The 23,494-nt window shown below is 36.2% G+C and overlaps 7 protein-coding genes across 15 annotated transcripts; 3 read left to right on the top strand and 4 right to left on the bottom strand.

The window, feature by feature from the left end:
• Positions 1–86: 86 nt before the first annotated feature.
• On the bottom strand, positions 87–1,912 carry LOC123710400 (actin-related protein 2/3 complex subunit 1A-B). 2 transcript variants are annotated; one of them, XM_045662264.1, is made up of 4 exons: positions 1,805–1,912; positions 1,632–1,729; positions 1,463–1,552; positions 87–1,378 (listed from the first exon to the last, which is right to left on the bottom strand). In XM_045662264.1, exons 3-4 carry the CDS (start codon positions 1,533–1,535, stop codon positions 333–335), a joined length of 1,119 nt encoding a protein of 372 aa, XP_045518220.1. In that variant the 5' UTR covers positions 1,536–1,552; positions 1,632–1,729; positions 1,805–1,912; the 3' UTR covers positions 87–332. The 2 variants fall into 2 exon arrangements, with proteins under 2 accessions (XP_045518220.1, XP_045518219.1); XM_045662263.1 differs by having other exon boundaries at positions 1,463–1,543.
• A 759-nt stretch (positions 1,913–2,671) lies between these two features.
• LOC123709694 (translin-associated protein X) lies at positions 2,672–4,379 on the top strand. The gene is made up of 4 exons (XM_045661188.1): positions 2,672–3,068; positions 3,151–3,382; positions 3,635–4,038; positions 4,156–4,379. The coding sequence occupies exons 1-4, from the start codon at positions 3,056–3,058 to the stop codon at positions 4,338–4,340; spliced, it is 834 nt and encodes a 277-aa protein (XP_045517144.1). The 5' UTR covers positions 2,672–3,055; the 3' UTR covers positions 4,341–4,379.
• A 157-nt stretch (positions 4,380–4,536) lies between these two features.
• On the bottom strand, positions 4,537–10,249 carry LOC123709228 (aprataxin and PNK-like factor). 4 transcript variants are annotated; one of them, XM_045660358.1, is made up of 9 exons: positions 10,234–10,249; positions 7,578–7,685; positions 7,433–7,501; positions 7,085–7,355; positions 6,713–6,823; positions 6,073–6,173; positions 5,624–5,703; positions 5,251–5,417; positions 4,537–4,978 (listed from the first exon to the last, which is right to left on the bottom strand). In XM_045660358.1, exons 2-9 carry the CDS (start codon positions 7,674–7,676, stop codon positions 4,767–4,769), a joined length of 1,110 nt encoding a protein of 369 aa, XP_045516314.1. In that variant the 5' UTR covers positions 7,677–7,685; positions 10,234–10,249; the 3' UTR covers positions 4,537–4,766. The 4 variants fall into 4 exon arrangements, with proteins under 4 accessions (XP_045516314.1, XP_045516312.1, XP_045516313.1 ...); XM_045660356.1 differs by lacking the exon at positions 10,234–10,249 and adding an exon at positions 9,309–9,615; XM_045660360.1 differs by lacking the exon at positions 10,234–10,249 and adding an exon at positions 9,309–9,615 and having other exon boundaries at positions 4,842–5,179.
• LOC123709229 (oxysterol-binding protein-related protein 11) lies at positions 7,895–9,833 on the top strand. The gene is made up of 5 exons (XM_045660361.1): positions 7,895–8,319; positions 8,408–8,569; positions 8,734–8,831; positions 9,145–9,223; positions 9,611–9,833. Exons 1-5 carry the CDS (start codon positions 8,134–8,136, stop codon positions 9,719–9,721), a joined length of 636 nt encoding a protein of 211 aa, XP_045516317.1. The 5' UTR covers positions 7,895–8,133; the 3' UTR covers positions 9,722–9,833.
• A 1,030-nt stretch (positions 10,250–11,279) lies between the features above and the next one.
• Positions 11,280–14,411, bottom strand: LOC123709230 (cytochrome c oxidase subunit 6B1). Of its 2 annotated transcripts, none has more exons than XM_045660362.1 (3): positions 14,277–14,411; positions 11,805–11,888; positions 11,280–11,529 (listed from the first exon to the last, which is right to left on the bottom strand). In XM_045660362.1, exons 2-3 carry the CDS (start codon positions 11,882–11,884, stop codon positions 11,361–11,363), a joined length of 249 nt encoding a protein of 82 aa, XP_045516318.1. In that variant the 5' UTR covers positions 11,885–11,888; positions 14,277–14,411; the 3' UTR covers positions 11,280–11,360. The 2 variants fall into 2 exon arrangements, with proteins under 2 accessions (XP_045516318.1, XP_045516319.1); XM_045660363.1 differs by having other exon boundaries at positions 11,805–11,885; positions 14,277–14,387.
• Positions 11,915–14,270, bottom strand: LOC123709227 (serine/arginine-rich splicing factor 4). The gene has a single exon (XM_045660355.1). The coding sequence runs from the start codon at positions 13,997–13,999 to the stop codon at positions 12,029–12,031; it is 1,971 nt and encodes a 656-aa protein (XP_045516311.1). The 5' UTR covers positions 14,000–14,270; the 3' UTR covers positions 11,915–12,028.
• Positions 14,412–14,520: 109 nt separating the features above from the next.
• LOC123709915 (histone-lysine N-methyltransferase E(z)) lies at positions 14,521–23,494 on the top strand. Of its 4 annotated transcripts, XM_045661522.1 has the most exons (17): positions 14,521–14,856; positions 14,977–15,160; positions 15,559–15,774; positions 16,185–16,321; positions 16,474–16,628; positions 16,895–17,058; positions 17,459–17,473; positions 17,788–17,888; positions 18,052–18,193; positions 20,699–20,788; positions 20,888–21,018; positions 21,499–21,647; positions 21,972–22,078; positions 22,143–22,296; positions 22,386–22,576; positions 22,878–23,043; positions 23,331–23,494. In XM_045661522.1, exons 1-17 carry the CDS (start codon positions 14,779–14,781, stop codon positions 23,389–23,391), a joined length of 2,241 nt encoding a protein of 746 aa, XP_045517478.1. In that variant the 5' UTR covers positions 14,521–14,778; the 3' UTR covers positions 23,392–23,494. The 4 variants fall into 4 exon arrangements, with proteins under 4 accessions (XP_045517478.1, XP_045517479.1, XP_045517480.1 ...); XM_045661523.1 differs by lacking the exon at positions 17,459–17,473; XM_045661524.1 differs by lacking the exon at positions 22,386–22,576 and having other exon boundaries at positions 22,143–22,343.

The raw sequence follows: 23,494 nt of genomic DNA, 5'->3' as shown, positions 1-23,494 counted from the left end.
TTAATAGAGCGTGGTGTAGAATTTATCTAATTTATATAAATTATCAAAGTTAAAACTTAAATTGTATAGTAATAAAAAGATAGCTGTTGTATCTATAAATTATAGTTTATTTCTGTATATTTGAATGTTTTTTACAGTCCGAGAGCTGAATTCACTCTTTTCATTGCTTACTCTTGTTGTTTTGGCTAGACTGATAAAACTGTGATTGTGATAATTGTTCACGGCTTTCCATGATTCATTTTTCTGAGTGACTTCAGAGCTCACATGCAACTGATTATATTATTCATTATAATTATTTAAATAAAATAATACTTAAATGCATCAATTATTCTTTAAGCAATTTTAAGTCCTTCAATAGACCTCTCCAGCGACTCCATGTCCCAAATGACTAGCTGACCGTCCAAGCCCGATGTACTGAACTTCTTAGCATTGGCTTTAGACCCTTTGTGCAAGTTTATACAGGTAATTGCATTTTGGTGGATAGAGTCTAGGAATGTATCATTAGTTTCAATTCGTGCTTGACGGTCCAGTGATTGAAACTTCTTCATAGCCGAGAGCCCTCCAGACTCTTTACGTTGAGTATTGTCTAATTTGGCTACAAACTTGATTTGATCACCGTCATGGCAATATAGGAGAGGAATACAGCTGTGTCCAGCAACTACTAAAGAGTTATTTGTAACCCAAATGCAACCCAAAAACGGCAAATACTCAGTCTTAAGTTTGATAACTGCTTTACCTTGAGCAGCATCAGCAACATTGATGGAACTGTCATGGCCCACCCAAGCTACTTTATTGCCATCACCAGAAAAGGAAACGCTGTGCACCCAACCACTGCCAGCGGAAGGAAATTCTGCCAAAAGTTGGCCAAGGGGAAGTTTAGAACCCCATACATTAGGTCCAGGTTGATCTTCAATATCCTTGATGTATGCTGAGAAGACCCTCACCTTAAAATCAGTAGATCCCGCAACTAAAAGAATATTGTTAGGGTGCCAATCAAGAGTTGTCACAGTTGAGCGAATAGGCTTTTTGATATGTTTTGAGACCCACCAATTGTTTTCTTTTTCAAAATAACAAATAGAGATGAGGCGAGCCCCTGAACCAACAGCAAATTTATTCTCCATCGGTGACCATTTTACACAAGTTGCAGCTCTGTTAATACGGAGAAGGACTAATGTTGTCGTCCACTTTCCTTCTTCATTTTGAGTCCAAACATAGGCATTACGGTCCACTGAACAAGTCACAATCCTGTTAGTGTTTGGAGCCCAATCAATACCCATAACTCTCATGTCATGCTCAACTAGATTATCAGTTTGTTTCCAATCATTACCTTCCTTTTGATATATATGAACTTCATTGTTGTTGGGTGAGAATGCAATTTCTAAAACAATAATTATACAAAAATGTATATATAATATAGTTGTAGTGGTACAAGAAATTAAGCAGAAATATTGAAATTACTAACGATTTCGCTCCTTATTCCATGCGTGACTCGTTAATGGAGCGCATGAGTCACCGAACGTCATAGTTTGAGCCATTCTTAAATCTGAAACCACTAAATCAATCAACTCACTTAGCCGATAGGTGATATTAACAAATTAACTGAATAAATAATTTAGAAAAACTAATTTTACCTTCAATTACTTCCGAAACTGGATTGTTCCAATCGTGGACTCAATATTTTGGAATGTTCGTTTTTCGCGGACTCTGGTCAGTCAACACGAATTGCTACCTAATATTAAATTATTTTAAAATCAGTAAATAACTTAAACAAGCAAGGGAACAACATATTTTATGATTTACAAACCAAGCGAAAAAGGGGTGGAGATAGCAGTACTGCAGTAAATTCAACTAAAAAAATGATAGCAGATAGACTTGCCGTTTGATGACTTGAGGTATTAATCAAAGTCATGAAAGCATTATCTCTTACTAAGTCTAGGTTTTTATTCTGTCAAACAACAAAACTAAACATCTGTGGCTTGACACTCATAACATTACATTAGCTTCTGTACTGTTTTTTTTTTTTTTTTTTTGAGAATGGAATCTCGCTGTTGGCCTTAAGGGCCTTTACAGCTCAGCTCGGGCTGTTTTGGCGAGCGTAGCTCGGCCAGAATGGCGTTTTATCCCGCGGCTAGCGCAAGGGCGTCTCCTGTGAGACTCGAACCTCGGCTTGGGCCGTCGCGGGGCGGTCAATCGCCTGAAGGGCAGGACGGAAGCTCACTGTAGTGAGCGAAGTGCGAAGTAAAGGTCCTCGCCTTCCCCGGTGAAGGCGGTTTTTTACCCTAATCTGTGATTGGCTATTTTTATTATTGGCCGCGCGGGCGGCATTTAATTTATTGTTTGCTACAGTAATTGGATCGTCCGGATCCGTTAGTATATGTCGGGGCCTCCTACGAGCCTTTTTTGTCGGGAAGGGGTAATAGTTGATGCTATTACGCACCAGCGGATTGGGATGGTGTTTAGCCTTGTCAAAGTGGCGTGTGGATTCTGTACTGTGCCAGCCCGCGCCCGCGTTCATACTTTGGAGTTTGGGACAAACCAATGTTGCCAGATCAGAGGATTTCCCCCTAGATTAAGGGGTTTCTCAAGCGTGGTAGGGGCAGAATAGGCTGAACGAATATTGGGGTTTTTTTTTCAGAGGAAAAACACCAAATACAGTTTTTTACTATTATATATCACATTTTGGAACTACATTGTAGTACGAAAACATAAAAATAGTCGCAATCGCAAAAACCGAATAAAACTTGAATCCGTCAATCCAATTTCTATTACAGATACTTTGCATACGCCGTTCATTTCCCAATAATCACAACATGAACGCCGTTTTAAATAATCGCCCATGCTACCATCCGCTTGGTGAGGGCATCCTAGGGTATTTCTGGGGGGAAATCGAATTAGTCTAGGGGTACGTCGTCGAGACCACCTGGCAACACTGGGACAAACATTAAAATAGCTATAATAAAGTAATAAACTGTTTAAATTCTGTCTCTATTTTATACCCAATCGAAAAAGTATCTATTTTATATTTTAAGTAATATTTATACGAATACAATTCACTATGTCTGGACGTGGTAAGTGTATTTATTTTTTTAATTATTAGACATTAATGTACTCGGTACTACAATACTACAATATCGTCCTTATATTTTGCAGGAAGATTTCGTGGCCATAAAAACGATAGAAATCAAGGTCACAAGTCTTTGTCTTCTGTAGCAAGAGAAGCTGCTATTTCTTTACCGGATGATAGTCCTGTGCTGCAAATGTTCAAAATTGTTGCTCAAAAGCTAAATGATCGTCAAGATCGACATGAGCGATTGGTCAAGCTTTCTAGAGATATTACAATTGAAAGTAAAAGAATTATATTTCTTTTACATTCAGCTATCACGTAAGTATTTTTTTATTGTATCCCTACAATTACAATTTTACAATAATTTTCTTTATAAAAAATAAATCTTTATAATGTTTAATTTGGCTATCTTCTCTTTGTTTGGATATAACCATTTTATGTGATATTATAATGGAGTATTTGTATAATTATTCATTTAGATAAAGCTAAATGAATAATATGTTCAAGCATTCATAGCCAATAATTATATTTTAGCTAGCTAATATTTGAATTTTTTTCCATTTTTATTAGGATTGAATCAGCTGAAATAAAAATAAATGAAGCAAATGAACGACTTCAGAAACTAATTCAGGGTCCCATTAAAAGTATTGGATTGGAACTAGAAAACAGCCCTGCTTACTTACACTCCCGTGCTGTAACTGCTGGTTTCCAAGAATTTATAGAAGCACGGACCTTTTGCTCCTTCTTGGAGAAAAAGATGCTCATCTCATGGTCTCAGGTCCAGAAAGAGTTGGAGTATGTTATGGAAGAAAAGTCAGTGACTACCATGTTGACGCAATCTGATTATATGTTAGGATTAGCAGATTTGACAGGAGAATTGATGAGAAAGGCTATTAACAGTATTTCAAGTGGTGATAGTAATGATTGTTTTGAGTCATGTCAGGCAGTAAAAGATCTTTACACTGGATATTTAGGTGTGTAGTAATTTTTATATACTTTATTTTCATACTGGATATGCAACTGCCAATTTTTCCCAGATTTACCAAATAATTATATAAAAACAGAATTACAAATAACTTTTTTTTTTTCAGGATTATTTAGCATAGATAGAGAGTTATCACGTAAAATGTCAACAACACGAAATAATGTGTTCAAAGTGGAATCAGCTGTGTATGCACTCAAGGTGAGAGGTGGTGAAGCACCACCCACATTACTACTTGCAGCTCAACCAGATTGGGAGCGTAACAATCATTCAGATGATGAAGGATTTTATTAATTCTGTTTAAGTTGAAATAAATATGGCATTAAAACACTTCATTTTGTTTTCATATATTTTGGTATTCCGGCCTAGAGTACAAGATAAACATTTGTAAATTTATTAATAAACATACAAAGTATGGGACTAATGCATGTTTTTACTTACTAATGATTAAAAATGGAATCAAGTAAAAAGAAAAAATATTTAGTATAATAATTTATTGTTTTAAAGAACTTAGTATAAACTTAAATCTTAACAGAACATACCAATAATAAGTACATATCATAATTTAGTTATAGCATTTTGTTGATATTATTCTAATTACAATCTTAAAGACAGATCTAGAAATGATACATTTATCACATAAGTTGTGACAGTAAAAATGATGACAGGGCCTAAGAATCTAGTTTTTAATTGATATTAAAATAAGATAAAACATTAATATCACATTAATTTACCATCAAGTGGATGCCATTCATCTGATTCATCTGACCCATAGGGGTCTGACTCTGACCCTGTACAATCAAGATCAAAATCAGATACACTACCTCCTCTGTTTCTCCGACAAGCTCTCATATTTAATCCATTCAAATCTTGATCAGATTCATCGGTTGTATCTTCTATCTGTTTTTTTTTCTTTTTGGTCTTAGGTTTACCTGTCGAAGATTAAATGATGTTTTATAGAAACATTATCTTAACTCCAAGTAGGCATTTTTTTAATCCAAGGCTCCGAGCAGACATTTAAGAATCTCTATTGTATTTGCAACACTGTTCATTTGAATCTTCTGTGTCAACATCTCGAATATTGAATTGTGGGTTAACATTTATTACTCTGCCATAGCGTGTAATTTGAAAAGCTGAAAAGGCAAGGCAAATAATTATGGTGTAGTGTCAAAATACAGTTACTTAGGCATATAAAATTACAAACCTTGTAGCTGTGGCAGCCGTGTGGTCCCTGGTGGATGGGTATGGGTATCCCAATGCCTAGGATCATTCTTTGTGCAGTAAGCCCCATTAGGACATACACCCCTATCACTTGTTCCCCAATCAGAATCTCTTGGATGACTGTATTGTACCAAGTGAACTGGGTTGCGTCTAAAATTATAAAACTTTATTTTGAGAAAATACAACCTCAATACATTTTCATATGTATAAAATTTACTACCGACACCTTAAATAAAGCAATAATGAATAAAAACTTAGTTGGGACAGAAATTTGTTTATATCAACTCCAATAATTTGTAACACCTAATTTACAAGCATTCACACTTTAACAATACAATATATTTATTACAACATACCTGTAACATCTTGCCCCATAGTAACACCTTTCTCTAACGCCGCTTGAGGGATTGCCTTGATGAACACTTGAACTGGAAGCCTGACCAAAAACATCACATGATATCATATTGATTTGAAAGAACAGTTAACTTAACTTGTCACTTTAGTTGCAGTTACAATTGATTTGATTGGCGTAATACAATTAATACAAATTAGTTCATACAGTGCTCAGTTTTTTTAATTTAATTAAAGTACAAAACATTTGACATACAGGAGTCAGTCCCCCTTGCCTGTTTCCTATCTATCCCATAAAAAAATTAACAATGAAAACCAATTTCAGCTGTGCTACAATTTTGTGTACTGTAGTTACATGAAATTTGCTGCTAGAGTTATCATAATATTAAACAAATTGTGGAGTGAAAGAATTAATATGGAAACAATTTTTGCCATAATAGTAAGAAATCACTACCGTGTTCGCGTCACTTATCCCCTGCTGAGAATTTCCATAATTACTGTCAGGTGGCTCCAATTTGATCTTCTTTGCAGAATCAGACTCGCTGTTTTCACTTACTGCAATAAAGATGTCTGTAAGCTAGTAATTATTAGTTTATTGGCTCCTACACTGCATGTATATTACTACTACTTGTACTAGCATATAGCGTTACAATGAAGGAAAATAATTTCTTACTAGATAATTTAAAAATGACTAATATATATAAAATACAAGAAAATTAAAAATAAAATGAAAGTTTTTATCAAAAATGTGCCCTATTTCACATTTAATTAATAATGTTATAATTATAGAACTTAGAAGTAATAAAAACGTTAGGATTATAAACAGAACTATTCAACTAGAATATTAAAAAAATGCATGTCGAGTTATTTATCTTTAGTCGGAAGATTTCATTTTTAGACATTATTATATAAATAGTCTTTTAACTTTTTTAGTATTAAGACTAACAATTGAAACCATTACAATGTTGTTTGTTTGTTAATGTAATTCATTTTAATTATTGTGACATGAGTAAACAATCTTTCAAAATTTGGTGTTATAGTATGTTTCATATAAAGAGAGCCATAAATATATCATGTCTGAAATTAAATCACACCTGAATCAAAATTTAAAGTATCCTCAGAGGCACTTCGTCTTCGTTTTGTGGGTGAATCAGTCAACTTAGGTTCTTGGGTGTTGTCTAATTGCTCAGTATTTGGTTCTTGAACTGAAAAGATAAACATAGATTTAATTTAGTGTTCGATAATAAAATTATTAATATAATTTAGATATCTCATCCTATTCAGTCCAATCTATGTTTTGATCTAACATATTCTTAAATTTGGTTAAATTGTGATGAAATTTGGGTGTTTTTTTACGAGAGTCTAGAGCAAGAAAAGTATTGAACATTGATATAAAAATGTATTATACTAAAGTTGTGTTACAAGAAATCTGTGTCATCTTATAAGTTGTTATTAAATAAATTTACATGTTTCAGGTTGCTGAATGTTGTCATCATGAGATGCTCTAATACTCAATGTCTCTTCAGATGTTGTTGTTAAGTCTTCATTTTCATTTACTTCAATATTATTTGTTTGCTCTGAAGAATTGTTTTCATCAACAACAATTATTTCAAACCAGTACGTCCTGGGTAACAACCCAATTTTGTCTCCATTAGACAACACTACCACTGAATTTAAAGTCAATGCTTCTGATTTACTGGAACCTCTTTTAGTATAGAATACAGGATTGTGGTGGAGCTGAAACATATTTTATAAGACGCGAAAATTTAAAATAATGAGTGAAACAAAGTCTTACTATATATACAATTACTTACAGCGTTAACAACAATAGAATCATTTTTCACTTCAATCTTTGCATGCTTTCTAGACACCCGCTTATCAAACTGAAACACATTAAGTTGAGCAAATAATCAATTGTATTTTAAGCTTCACAAGTAACAAAACATGACACGATCATACCACTTCTAAATGTTCTCCTCTTCCAATAATATGACTTCCAGGACTTAACGCAATCTTTTTTAGTGTATCAACATCGGTACGAATTAGTTTGACGGGCATCTTAGTTACCTTTTATAATGTATAATTTTTATTTATTAGATTAAGATTGTTTAAAATTTCATGACTTACAAAACATTTAAATTACAGACGTCAGACTCAAATGAAATAGTAAATCCTATATATAATGTACTCTATGGTAAATATATAATGTACTACGAAATGTTTCGAAAACTACTCTATGGAGTAAATATAAAAACAAGGTTTGAAGTTTTGAACACTTGTATTTACTATTTAGTCTTAATCTGTGGTGTATTTTAATTATTTAAATTTTAATATTTTTGTGGAGTTTCGGAAGGCCACTGACCAGTGTTAAATTTTTTTCGGATTTACTTTTTACATCCCTAATAGGATTTCTTTCTACATAAATGTTAACAAAGAATAGAAGCAAATTAAATTAGTAAAACGTCAGTACAATTCAAAGAAATAAATTTGTTATGTTTTTAAACAAATCATAACAATGATCAAAGCTTCGTGTCTTAGTTCCAACAGACCCTTATCGGGGCAATTGTATAAATACACTAATGTTGTGAAGGGTTGGCAACAAAGATGGTTTGCTGTGGATCCAGAAACTGGAGTTCTTACATATTATTTGTTTGATGGTCCAGGTGACACAGTACAGCCAGGGCAACCAGCTAGAGGAGAGGTAAGTTATTGCAATTATTTAAAGTAAAAACTGCTATAGGTGTGTGAATTAAGGGGTAATTGTGATGAACAAAAATGACTGTTTTTAGGCACATTTAGCTGGGGCTGTAATTTGTCCAAGCGATGAAGACTCAAAAACCTTTACCATAAATTGTGCTTCAGGAGACATGCTTAAACTAAGAGCAACAGATGCAAGGGCTAGACAAGAATGGGTTAATGGTTTGAGAGCAATTGCAGAAGTTCATACAAAGGTGTTAAGGACTATATTGAATTCTCTCTCTCTAATGAAACTCTCCGCTTTATTTATATATTAAATAGCATTAAAGGTTTTTAGTGCTACTGTCTATATCCTTTCAGTTATGCGTTATAAAATCTCATGTGAATAATTCATGTAAATAGTTAAAATGTATAACAGGCAATGGGAGCTAATCCACCATTGCAGCCAAGAGAGCAACTAGCTGTTCATGATGCTATGGCTTCAGCTAGGCAGCAGCTTCAGACTACTGAGCTTAGGTATATATTCCAATAAGTTGTGTAACTTATGTTTAATAATTCTGTTTATGTTGTTTCTTGAGAGTATATACATATAAGAAAAATAAACACAACATGAGTTATTTTACTCATTACTAATTCCCCACACTAATTTTGAAAATGTACTAATTCCCCACACTAATTTTGAAAATGAAATTTAAATTTGAGATGAGTATTTAAGATAAAATATTATAATTAAATAATATTTAGTTATTCATCCAAATTTATTACATTGACATTTTGAGTGCTTAACAGTAAAACACCAACTTTAAACAACAAAATGTATGTTTACTAGTGATGCCGCATTAGCCAGATGCATAGAATCGTCAGATTCACCCTTTGCACACACCGATCAAGACTTATTACTGTTGAAGGTAATATGTTGTATTAATGTTTTTAAATCATGTAAGCTTAGGTTATGAAAGATATTTTAATCAAAGGAAAGACCAGTAAACTTACCATAAATTGTAACTTCAATGGGCTGTCATCATCTATGAGAGAGAGAGTGATATCATGGCTGTTAAAAGACCTACATTGATTTGGATTGTGATATTAGCAAATAGGAAACAGAAAAAGGGTAATTTCTTGCATAAAAGTCAAGTAGATACATAATTAGCTTTCTGCTCTCTCTAATCCAATCGCCAATCTTGTCTTTAATGCAGTCACATAATCTCTTTAACCAACTGCTTCAATACATCAAGTTAGCAAGTTTTGTTATTTAGGATAACTCTTATATAAGCTGTATTTTTTTAAATTTTCAGGCAACTTCTGCTGCAAGTATGCAATGCCTTCTACAATGTTTAGGTATATTAATGCGCCAACAGCAATATGCTACTGCTACTATAAAGAATTCCAACAATGATTCTCACTGAAAGAGTGTTGTTATCAAAGAAGTTTTATTAGTATTTTAATTAAGTCTTGTTATGAACTTGGTTTCCAAAATCGACTTTTAAAGGGGTTACTGGAATAAAATTTTAAGAAATATCTAGTCTTATTATTGTAAATCAATTAATTATTAAATCTGTATTTTGTTATTAATATAAAAAATTAAAATTTGCGTGATTCAGCGTATGGCGTCATCATACTGATTTGTAGGCGATGGGTGTGGCTAAACAATATTTTTAAATCGTAATAAATATTATTAAATTTCTATTACTTCCGAATTAGTTTTATTTTAAACACCTGTGAACATTTTGCTATGCTACCCCATAGAGACGTTTGCCTTTCTGGAATAAAAACCCCTAAGTACTAAATTAATTCTTTTTTTTTCTCCATAAAAACTTTCCGCAGAGTTCAGCCCAGCCATGACCCAGCAGTCTTCCAACTTTGAGCTTAGCAACATATTTTGCGATGCATTTTATTTATTTTAAATATAATTTCTCACCTGTCATATTCACCCTGATTACAATCGTATTATCATGTATTTGCGTGTTGAAACGCAATTGATTATAATTGTGTTGGGATTATATTGAGGAAGTAAACAAAAGGACAAAATTGAAATGCATTTGCACATTGAACTGCTTCATGATTTCATAAATTTTTGTTTTACAAAAAAAAATACTTGTACTCGGTCCTTTCGGTTGCAAATTATTGAGAAATCCAAATAACATTTTACAATAAATATAGAAAAAAGGTTCTATTATGACTACCATAAAAAGTTTCTTGGTAAGTTACGAAAAAGAAAAACAATAAAAGAATGGCATTCAAAAACTTGTTTAGTATCACAAGTAAATCAATCATGAAGAAAACAGCAACGCCCTGAAATACTATTTGTTTTTGTAACATTTATTTTACCATTTAGTCATTTCATTCTTTTTTCTAAAGAAAAATGTGTGATCAAGAATTTAGGACATTAAGGATTGACCCTCGATACCCATTTCAAAATCAGACAAAGTAAGGATTAAATAATTATACCATTAATTTTGTAAAAACATAAATTTACGTATCAAGCGCCTAATTAAAACATAGCGCAATTATGCCGTTGTAATATTGCTTTTAGATGTATGATTTTAAATATTGAATTTGACAGGGCTTGCTATGACAACTACTGTGACTACTACCGTTGTACGCGCCTGCTAGGCGACGTTGATGATTGCAAAATCTTTAAGAAGTATTTTCAAACAATTTGTCCAAATTTCTGGATTGAACATTGGGATGACCTGCGTGGAAAGGGAGCCTTTCCAGGTCCCATTTAAATTTGAATGATTCTTGTCATTTTTAATAAATTTGTTGCAGTTTTATTGCATCTTTATTTAATACCTAGGAATTTGCTAGTACTGTTCTGTGCAAAATAGTAATAGTATTTTGTTGATAAACGTTTCAGATAATTGCCTTTACACTGCTAGTATGGAGTACGGGCGCAAATCATTGATAACCTAGATTACAGTAGATAAATAATACTTTAGATAGGAACCTAGAAAATTAAAAACATTTTGTAGTTTAACTCTTTATTCTACATCACGAGCAAACCTAACAGGAATTAAAAATAAATAAAATAACTAGACGAATGAATTAAATCCTTCCCGCGAAAGATCCTTCTGAACGTTGGGTGTCCCACTTGTCGACCCATTCATTGGGGCATAGGGACTTGTACACGCGCTTAAAGTAATTGCATGGTTCGTATTTCTCTCCTCGCACCTTCTGGCAACGGTGGAAGTCTACGTAACTTTGATAGCAGTGTCTGAAATGTCAAGTATGTTTAATGTAATAAACTAGCAAACTAAGCAAACTAAAAAGTGACATTATTTTTAATTCTATTCAAAAATAGCCAAAAATGGTCAATCAATGAATATATTCATACATAAATTATCCAACATTTGTATGTAGACCACCAATGTATCAGCCGAGTAACTTATCTTTTAAATACTTTGTATAAATAAGTGCTAAAAATAAAATATCCGCCATCGCCATCGTGGTGGTACAAGGATGCAATGTTATAATAAGTCAAAGTTTTACCTTGTTTGATTCTGGTTAGGGAACCGCGGGTCGAAAGGTGCGGTTTTGATATCAGCAGCTGATTTGATACTTTCAGGCATTCTGCTGTAATGATGAGAGAAGTAAAAATATAGATTTTATATCTTTATTAGAACAAATTAAATTCCTATAGTAGGCTACAATATACGCGAACGATATTAAAAAAATATTCATGAATTAAAAGTACATAATTTATAAAACTACAACTATTTGACAAGTGGTCTAGTCTTTCTTTCCTCTTCACACGACGTCTCTCTATATTTTTTAACTTCCTGCATATATAGAGACCAAGCGTCTTTTGGTGTATTGTCAACGGTTTGTTCATCGATTGCTTTAGCCTTTTTAACTAGTCCAGTCTTAAGAACTCTACCTCCACGCCTTTTTCCTATAAATGGTAAAACTGGTTTTTTAATTTCTGGTTTCTTTACGTCCTCTTGTTTTTTTGTCTCCTGTTGAAGTTTCTTGAACATCTCTAAAAAGCTTCCGTCATTTTTAATAGGAATTGGGAGAGGTGTTTTATTGTTTTTTGAATTAGAAGGCCCTTCGAGAGCAACTTGACCCGGTGGAGGAAGTAATTCAGCGAAATTGGGTCCCTCTACTTCAGGGGGATCTCCATAGTCAATATCATCTACTTTTGCAATTTCAAATGCTCCAGGTGGAGCCTTTATTTCCTTTGGAGATTTAATTCGTCCACCTTGATTATGTCTGTGTAATTTCCAATAACGCTTTCTATCTGCTACAGTAAACTGCCCACGACGTTCGTCCTCACTTGGCGTTTTAGTGCCACTTCTGCTACTGGAATGCGCACTACGAGATCTGGATCGTGATTTCGATCGACGAGCTCTTGATCGATGTCGCGATAATGATCTACTTTTTCTATGACGAACACGAGTTGGACTCCCGCTGCTCGACTTATTAATAGACATACTCTTACGCTTTGACCGATTACAAGAACGTGATCTAGAGCGTTTGCGTGAATACGAATTACATGAAGATGATGAGGACCGGCGCCGTGACCGATTACGCCTTTTTGGAGTTAATGATCTAGATGAACGTGACTTCGAACTTGAAGGGCTACGGGCGTAGCATCTAGGTGGAGTAACAGAACTCTCTTTAGGTCTATCAGATATTAATGAATGTGGCTCTTTATAATTGCTTTGTCTTGGAGGAGTTGAGGACTTATCATAAGCTTTATGACTTCTAGATGGTGTTACAGATCTTTTTTCCAATTTGATTTGAGGTGAGGGTGATTTTGTAGATTTCCTTAATGGACTTAAATTTTTAACCCTTTTATCCTTGCCTTTGTTACTAAAGCCTATTCTATCTTTTGACTTGGAATATGGAGACACATTTCTATCTCTCTCTTGTTTCACTTTTGGTGATCGGCTTCTAGACACACATTTTTTTAACTTTATTCTAGGGGAAGCACTTCTTGATCTGTCTGCCTTATATATTGGTGACTTCCTTTTATCTTTCTGTTTTCTGTACTTAGGGGATACACTTCGTGATTGTCTGCCACTGCTTTCGGAGCTTGATCTATGAAATGACTTTGACTTCCTTCTTCTAGTAGATGGTTTTAAAGATTGTTCACTAGCACTCCTACTTGATCTTCTATAGGACTTCTTAGAATCATCTGAGTCAGCAGAGCGCCTCTTTCTCTGTATAGGAGATCTTGAATAAGATCTTGACTTTGATCGGGAAGATGACCGACTTGGAGTATATTTTCTTTTAGACAAAGATCTTGTCTTAGACTTGTGATCATAACTAGATTCTCTTTTAGAATATTGTCGTTCTCTTCGGTCATATGGAGAAATGCTTCTAGACTTGGATTTATATGATGGTCTTCTATGTGTGTAACTACGACTCTCACCAGATGGCTGGTCAATGGACTTTGTATACCCATAACTGCTTTGGTACTGGCCTGAATAATTACTTTGAGCATCATAATAGCTGTCTGCTCGTTGATAGTAAGAAGAATCATAACTGTAACCATATTGCGGGGCACCATAGGAATGGTAGTCGTAGTTGGAAGGATATTGAGTGTAGCTGACCCCTGTCCAAGGGTCTGTAGTGGGCATGGGCGCTGACAGCGGCGGTGCAGGCTGCGGGGCGTAGTCCCCCTCGGCGCCGGGCGGGCCGCCATCCCAAGCACCCACCTCGTTGCGATACGAGGTCATTATACGAGCCTCTTCGCATAACCTGCGGCAGTTTGTAGGATACGCACACCTACAAACAGAACAACTTTTCGGTGTAGCCAACCATTCGTACGTTCTGCGCTTGAGATCGCTCACATATGTTTTTGCATTATTTATCTTTCGTAGTAAATTATTGTGACGAAGTACAACAAATTACGTAATACGTGGCCGAAATTATGATTTATGATTGAAAATGGCATGCTTAAAGTAAAATACATACAGCACTAAATCATATTTATACTTGCTTTATCATGCTCACCTTTTTAGTTGTACTCTATTTTTCAATAAAATTAACCGAGAAAAAATGGCAGCGAACACATTAACTTCAATACCCAATAGACTGTAGAGCTATCAGCTACAATGTGACAGAGTACCGTCAATTATTTAGCCCATCGTCAGCGTTACAGTCTGAAAATGTGTCGGTATAATCTTTATCTGTGCAGTGAACATATGAAGTTCCTATAGAGTATAGACCAGTTATTCTCGTATAATACATACAAATTTGACAGGGATCCATGTTTTTCTACAATTAATTATATCAATTTCATGAAAGTTTTCCCAGAGCTATAGTAGTTTACCTTTACTTGATCTGTGACAATCAGTAAACATTTAACTTATTTAACACTACACTTCTTTAATCTTTTAAATTCCTTTAGTTTTTATTATAACTTCTCACGCACTGTACTTTTTCAGTTGGTTTCAATTATCTTTTAATAATTTTTTACAAGTAATGTTAGTATGACTTGTAAAGTTAGTAAAATATGAGTAAACCAAGTAAAGTATCAGCAGAATGGAAGAAAAGGGTGAAATCGGAATATATGCGGCTCCGGCAGGCAAAGGTATAGTATTATTTTTCATTTCATATTATTTACATATTCATATTTAGTTCAGGCTATTTAAGTATTTTTACCGTTGTGTATTATTTTAAATTTGTAATGGCATGAATTATTGATTTGTAGCGCTTCAAACGCGCCGACGAAGTAAAGGTTGCATGGGCTCGCAATTTAAGAATTATGTCCGAGGCGGTTGAAAACAGCGACAATGAGAGATGTGAGCGTGGTAGGCGGCCTTACTGGCCAGAGCCAGGACCTAGCCCTAATCACGAGAGCCTTATGAAGAGAGCGGAAGTCTCATATACTGATGGTAATTTTATTTTTCAATTTAAAGAAAAATAATTGTTATACATTCAAAGAATTTAGCAAACAATTAATTAAATTATCAAAGCTATTTAATAATTTTACATTATGAATATATACTTATAAATATACTACACTATTATTAATCTAGCTCTATAATTTTGAGATGGTTTAAAAGACTTATATACAAAAGCACCTCATTGCAACAATGTTGATAATATTATATTTAATATATATTAGAAAGTAGTACAACATTCCATATATATATATATATATATATATAAGGAATCTAATAAATCCATTTTTTTTCATACAGTTAGTTTAGTTTTTTTAATATGTCATTTACACTTACTGCTGCAGCCAGTGAAAGTTTGAATTTTAACTAGTTCTTACTGATATTTCCAGCATCAGGAGTGGTATTAACGCAACAAGTTCCTATACACATAATTAACTCGGTAAATCCAATACCTACTATGTACACCTGGGCTCCAACACAGAAGAACTTTATGGTGGAAGATGAGACAGTGCTGCACAACATTCCTTACATGGGAGATGAAGTATTGGATCAAGATGGAACCTTTATTGAGGAGTTAATAAAGAATTACGATGGAAAAGTTCATGGTAATTTAATTATTTAAATGACTGCAAGGTATTTTGTAGCATCTTTACAAGGTAATGGTAAGTTTTGAATGTAGTGAAGGTTATTGTTATTATTATTCAGTAATGTTTTTTTATGAGTTTTTATTATTGAATAATCTTCAAAACATTCATCTATGTTTACAAAAGATACACACGCTTCAAATTTTATTTTATTAAGACAATTTTTTTTTTCAAGGACCTCTTAAAAGTATATGCCTCCTCTGAGCAGCTCTCTCCCTCTTAAGCATTTTTCTGTCAATCTTCTCTATCGAGTTATATAAGCTCGTCAATTAACAATATTCAACAATGATTTTATACATTCTCTTAAAAAGTCCTCTAGAAGTTTTCAATGGCCGTGTATGTAAATATAATTACATACTTCAATCTTCTAGGTGACAAAGAAGGTGGTTTCATTGACGATCATCTATTTGTGGATCTCGTGCACGCTTTGATGTGCTTCCAGACCAAAGAGGAGGTGGCGGAAGAGCGGACTAGACGCGAATCCCGAAATTCTAAAGAAGATAAGGATGTGAGTGCAACTTCTTAGTGGTTCCAAAAATGTTGCTCTATTTGTGAGAAAAATTAGTCGTTTTTTTTCATACAAAATAATTTGTCGCTCAATCGCTTGTTTGGCTTCAAATAAAAATGATGATCGAAAATATAATAATTTATTTTTTATAGAAAGAAGCAAAAGACACCAAGGAGAAAGAGAAGGATGAATCCAAGGATGGTGAAAAGAAGATAATCAACGAGAAGCAGTTTCCCATCTTCATAATATTTCAAGCTATCAGCTCTCAGTTTCCAGACAAGGGGACCGCTCAAGAGCTGAGAGAAAAGTAGGCTTTCGACATCTTGCAAAGTACAATTGTACATACAATCGTGTAGGATTTGTTAAAAGTGAAAAGTACCAACCGTTCATCGATTTTGAAGTCATTTTTAAAAACAGTGTTGGTCCATCGGTTCAAGAGTACTCTTAGAATGAGATTCGGGACGGAAGTCAATCTTATCTTATCTTATGTGCGCATTAAACTTAGAAGGCTTTTATGGAAAAGCAAAGGTCGTTAAATTGAGGATCAATCTCCGATACACTGCATCGTTTCAGATACATAGAACTGACGTCCCGCAGCGACCCTAACGCTCTGCCTCCCGAGTGCACTCCGAACATAGACGGACCTCTGGCGGAGTGCGTGGCCCGAGACCAGACCATGCACTCCTTCCACACTCTCTTCTGTCGGAGGTGCTTCAAGTACGACTGCTTTCTGCATCGTGAGTATCGATACGATAACGAACTCGACCAGTTCCAATTGTTAACCGTTGACTTGATCAGGTTGAACAGGTCGGAGATTTGTATTTTTAAATTATACTTTTCATTTTATTTTCGGGATGGGAATCTTTTTTATTATGCCTCACTGTTGAAAGTTATTCACGAGCTTCCTCGAGCATCTTCTGGACAAGAGTGTCCTCCGATAGGCCACATCTCACATAACATCAGGTGGGTCTTTTTAAATGAAGTGATATTACATACGTTATACATTGAATTAATGATTTTGTAAGAATATAATGTGTCCAACGAGCCGTACATAGCCGCGTACATGGAATCTTATATAGTATTAGTATTATATTTTTAATCTCGGCCTCACAGTATCCGTTTCTGTTCGGCCGACAGGAAGTCAGGCGCCAGGTGAGCTCACAAACATATTTGTTCTGCCTCCCCATTACTTTTGCACTCATGGTCATGTATGATTTCGACTTTGTAGATTCATTGAGGTCTCCTAACGCAATTAGCCCGTTTATTTTATCATATTCATAGTTATGTTTTTGTTTGATCTGTGTGTTAATAGGCCGCGGAGCCTAACTCGCGCAACTTCATCGGGATTCATTAATATTTTCAAATGATTAATTTAAAATCTTGCCTCTTGACTACCGATTTCATTACACGATTGATGAATTTCCCGCTTAAAACTCATTTAGCTGAATGAATGAATGTCGATCTAGGTCTTCAAGCGTGTCACCCCCGCCCGAACCTCTCCAAGCGACGAGGTCCCGACTTGACACCGTTCTCAGAGCCCTGCGGCTCTAACTGCTACATGCTGTTGGTGTGTTCTGTGCTATTACTGTATATTTGTGGCATTTTATTCTAAAATTTTGTTTTACTAAAATTAATAAGCAAATTATACAATTATAATTGAGATAAAATATTGACTCTACTTATACTTACACGCTTTAAACCGGTTAAAGTGTATCTTTTAAAATTTTTAGGACGGTATGCGTGAAAAGTTAGCTCGGGAGAAGGCCTTGGGCGAGGCCGGTGACGTGGAACTGGAAGACAAGAGCAAGGCTTTGGAATCCCCCAACGACGCCTCTTCGGAGGACAGCAATGACTCCAACAAATTTCAGAAAGGTATGACATAACATTTTTTTGATGTAAAACAAACCTAAAACATTTTTGTATACGAACAAATGATATATATTGACATACATAGCGGTGTCGTCCCTAGAACATGTGAACATACAATAAACAGTGTTAATACAAACAACCAAAAAAATTAAAAATACAAACTATAAAAGAAAGAAAATAAATTATTGGTACTGTGTCCTAATTCTACTCTTAGCTGAGGCCAAAGAACCATGAAAAATGACAAAACTGTGCAATTTCATTATGGTAGCGACATAACCTATTAATTGGAGAGTTTCTGGCAACGTTTGTTCGACAATGTGAGAGGTGAAAACATCTTCGATCGTATACACGACTCCCGACCCGAGGAACTTGTCTGGATAAACGTTCTGAAATTTCTGGGCAATCCACAAGTCCGAATTACCTTAAATGGGTATAGCGAGTCGACGTTTGCTCTACGAACGCTCAGAGATTCCGAGGTATAACAATTTAACCTATCCTCATATTTACTTCAAATTGCACATTTATTATTTTTAAAGGATAAATGGTATCAAAACTTTTTTGGCGCCCTCTCCAGCCTCGCCGAATGGGTTAAATACACAACTGTTGAACTCCAATATGCTTCTAACGAGGCTGGTAAAGATAGTAACAGCGACACTTGGATCGGTACGACTCCCTGTAATTCTGGAGATAAAACCAAAGCTTCGAGGATTGTTCTATAATACTATCTATGTGCTCCCTAAAACTTAGTGAACTATCCATAATGACATCCAAATCTCTTATGCTTTTAACCTCTTGAAGTTTCTGGCTCCTCATGCAGTATGTTAATGGTGAAGATTTCTCTTCTTTTTCGAAAACTTTATGCAGCAGCACATTCTGCTCCTGCAGAAAATCAATGTCGATATCCTCTTGAATACGTTGGTATAAATTTAAATCATCAGCATATATTTTAAAATTGCACTTTAAATCATATGCTAAGTCATTTACGACAATGATAAAGAATAAAGGCCCTAAGTGCGACCCTTGTGGTACACCCCTAGGTATAGGCTGACCGTTAGACACACGCCCTCGGATCTTTAACAGATGTGTCCTATTTTTTAAGTATGAGTCACACCACTTAAACAATGACCCATGAATGCCCATGGAAAAGATCTTCTACAGTAGTAAATCGTGGCAGATGAGGTCAAAAGCCTCACTGAGGTCGGTGTATATCGTATGGATTTCCTGTCCGTCGTCGACTCCCTTCGCTATGTCCTCAGTGAAACCAAGCAAATTCGTAGTGGTCAATTTCTTTGGCATGAAACCTTGTTGCTCTTGCTCTGGGTGTATGTTCTGCTGAGTAAGAGCCTCGATGACTTTTCCAGGTGGTAATATTGAAACTGGTCTATAGTTTTGAACAACGTTTCTATCTCATAGGCATAGGGGAATCGGGCTCAATTTCAATCAGTTTTGGGCTCATTTCTTTAGCACAACATTAGGTATATTATCCGACCTATACCATTGTTCACGTCTAACATCTTAATGACGGCGCGAACTGCAGATCTTCCAGGATCACATTATGCAACGATGTACTCCCACACCCAAGGATCTTCAATTATTGGAGAAGAAGGATCCATATCTGAAGATGTTGTTGTTAATGAGGGTAGTAGCTGGTATACTGATAGAGAGTATTCTGAGAATAAATCCCATATTTCTTGGCCACCATTTTCCTGTTTAGAACCCCAAAGAACTTGGTTTGGTACGGAACAACTATTATGTTTTAAGTTATTAACGTAGGATTTTAGTTAGGAGTATTTTGGATTTTGTTTCAAAGTTGAGGCAGCGTTTTCTTTAAAAGATCTATAGCTCTCCTTAAGCATTTAATCATACCTCCGTCTTAATAAATATAATGTTTGTTTGTCTCTTGGATTTCGATAAAACCTGTGAAATGTATCATCTGTGATATTTAAGTTTCCCTTTGCGCATTTCTTTATCGGCGTTGTAAAAAAAATTACGTCACTTTTTTCGGTTACGCGCCATCTTTTTCTAGTCGCTATCACGGTTGATTCGAAGCCATTAATAACAAAAATATATAATAACGATAACAATGATAGTAATAATTTTATTACAATTAATGAAATTCTATAATAATCTTAGTAGTAATAAGGTAAAATGAAATAATTGTATTATTTGTATTCATTTCCATGATAATAAAAGCCGTTTGTTAAATTTTATCTAATTTAACTTTATTTAACCAATTTCTGTAAAGTTGCATATAGTAGATCATTTTTCGAAAGATAAGGTCATAAAGCAGTTTTAATTCTTACTATGAATCAGTCCACATTTTTTTACTACTAATCAAATTGTCACAGTTTCACTTGAGCTAATTTTTGTTTCTAATTAGGGAGGTAATTTTTCTATAATTAGATCGGTCTCATATGGATTTTCATAGAAACTTATATAAATTAACGTAAATATGACGATAACTGTGTAAATATTTCCATGTACTAATGATTTTCTCACAACGTCCAGGCGGCAACAGCAACTCCAGCAACAGCAACAGCAATTGGGGCAACAAGATTGCGACCGAACAGGACGCGGAGCCCGCTTACAATGCTCTAGGTGAGACATTTCTTGGTTCAACTATGTCATCTGTATCGTCTCGCACCTAACCTTCACTGCACTCCACACCTAGGGCTTCACCTCGTAAACGCGTTCCAGGTCTGACGGTGGGCGACATAGACTCGGAGTGGACCGGCTCCGACCAATCTCTGTTCCGGGCCTTGCACAAGGTGTTCGCCTCCAATTACTGTGCCATCGCTCAAGTGATGCTGTCCAAGACTTGCCAACAGGTGAGAGCCATTTATCTCGACTCGAGTCGTTTTTATTTTACTTTTTGCAAAAGGTTTTTAATGCGACTATCGTGGAGCTGGAAAGTAAGAATCGCTCCTCTTTTCCACGTCATCGGAGAACGGGCACACGGAAGCTGGGCAATAACAATTTTCTCATCTGAGTCACTCCAGTGTGATGTGTAATTGTTTTGAACGCTTCCTTTCCATCATTGTGTGATGCCAAGCCTGACATAATCTTAGATGTAAAAATAGAAGAAAGAGACGGATCAGAAACAGAGAGGTCTGAACGAGGGGAAAATCTGTTTATTTATTTGTTTTTATTGAGGCACACGACAGCTTCCTTCAAAATTACAAAACCAAATGGATAATTGACAAAGAGTGACCCTGACCGGCCCGAACCCATTAATGCTTATAAATATTGCTAAACAAATTGTCTAGAATATCTTCGTAGGAGCTTTTATTAAACAGTCGTCGATGCAGGTGTACCGTCACTGGACGCAGTCGGGTGCCCAATGGTGCGGCGTAGAAGCGGAGAGGACTCCGCCCAGGAAGAAGAAGAAGAAGCACCGCCTGTGGTCGGTGCACTGCCGCAAGGTGCAACTCAAGAAGGACTCCGCCTCTCATCACGTGTACGTCTGTCGACCTGGTGTTATGGAGTCATTTATGAGTATATTTGTCAGTTTTGTTCCGAGGATACGGGTATCTGAGTGTAGCTGGATTTCCTGTGGGTTGAAATGGGTGGATTAATATCGTCATAGAGGAACATAGGAAGCGAGGACAGCGGACAACTTCGAAGGCCGGCAACGTCCTCGCGACGCCTCTGGCATCGACAGGGTCCCGTTTGCCCCCGTTCTTCAAAAGAAAAGAGGACAAAACATTCATCATGGGTTATTGTTCACGAGCAGGGATCGTCTATTTTCGTATAATTCGTGTTCCTCTGCTCTCTCCTTCAGATACAACTACACGCCGTGCGAGCATCCCAACCAGCCCTGCGACAACATGTGCCCCTGCGTCCAGTCGCAGAACTTCTGCGAAAAATTCTGCCAGTGCAGCAGCGACTGTGAGTTGTGTGCCCGTCGACGATCCTCCGACGGAGCGATCGCTGACGCCGCTGTCTTCCGCAGGCCAGAACCGGTTCCCCGGTTGCCGGTGCAAGGCGCAGTGCAACACGAAGCAGTGCCCGTGCTACCTGGGCGTGCGCGAGTGCGACCCCGACCTGTGCTCGGCCTGCGGAGCCGACGCCCGCCTGCCCTACTGCAAGAACGTCTCCGTGCAGAGGTCCTCCTCCTCCGTTTCGTTGCTCCCGCCGGCGTGCCGCCTCGCCGGTGAGCCTCGGGATTGACGAATCGCTGAATTTATCCCCCCAGGGGTCTCCACAAACACCTGCTCTTGGCGCCGAGTGACGTCGCGGGGTGGGGTATATTCCTGAAGGAGGCCGCTCACAAGAACGAGTTCATCTCGGAGTACTGCGGGGAGATCATCTCCCAGGACGAGGCCGACCGGAGGGGAAAGGTCTACGACAAGTATATGTGCTCTTTTCTTTTCAACCTCAACAACGGTTAGTATGTGAGCTTAAGTGTACTCGGCTTAAACAATCATTATTTCAACAGATGCAGACAGACGGCTTCATTTAAATGTTCATAGTGGAGTTCTCCTCAGCGCGCTCTGATCAGAAGCCAGGGCGCCGCTTAGTGGCCACAATTATCTGTTTAGACATTTCAGTGAAAGAGTGAAAAGCGGTCCCCAGATGTTCTTTCAGTTCAGTTCTTTCAGACAGTTCTGCCGCTGCCTCGAGGCTTCCGGGCTCAACTCGAAGGACAAATGGACGAAACGTATTAATCGAATATAAACGATTGCAGATTTTGTAGTGGATGCGACTCGCAAAGGCAACAAAATCCGTTTCGCGAATCACTCCATCAACCCGAACTGCTACGCGAAGGTGATGATGGTGAACGGCGATCACCGTATCGGCATCTTCGCCAAGCGGGCCATTCAGCCGGGCGAAGAGCTCTTCTTTGACTACAGGTACGCCTGCCTCATTAATGGAAGATCCATAAAATAAATCAAATTATTAATATCTGGCAGATTAAGATAAATTACTAGAATATATCTGTACTAAAGAGGAAACATTTGTGTTTTTGTTATGTTCACAAACTTCAAAAATGATTTAATCATTAGAAACCTGCATCTTCTATCTGCTTTGTGGTATATATATATAGTAAGGTATGGGAAAAGGTCTGTCCGAGTATAATTCTGTTTAAAATTTTGAATAAAGGTGAATATTTTTAATTGTTCTTATTTTGTTTTTTCAGATACGGTCCAACAGAGCAATTGAAATTTGTGGGCATCGAGAGAGAGATGGAGTTCTTATGATCAAATAAAAAACAACTTTGTTTAATTTTTACCTGTTATTATTATAGGTTAAAAGCAATGCGATGAATACTTCATATAAGATATTAAACTCTTGCTTGCTAAA

Source organism: Pieris brassicae, chromosome 5 (genome assembly GCF_905147105.1).
Source record: "Pieris brassicae chromosome 5, ilPieBrab1.1, whole genome shotgun sequence".
NCBI lineage: Eukaryota > Metazoa > Arthropoda > Insecta > Lepidoptera > Pieridae > Pieris > Pieris brassicae.
The sequence above is the reverse complement of the archived record's forward strand: the minus strand, read 5'-3'. Positions and strand labels throughout refer to the sequence as shown.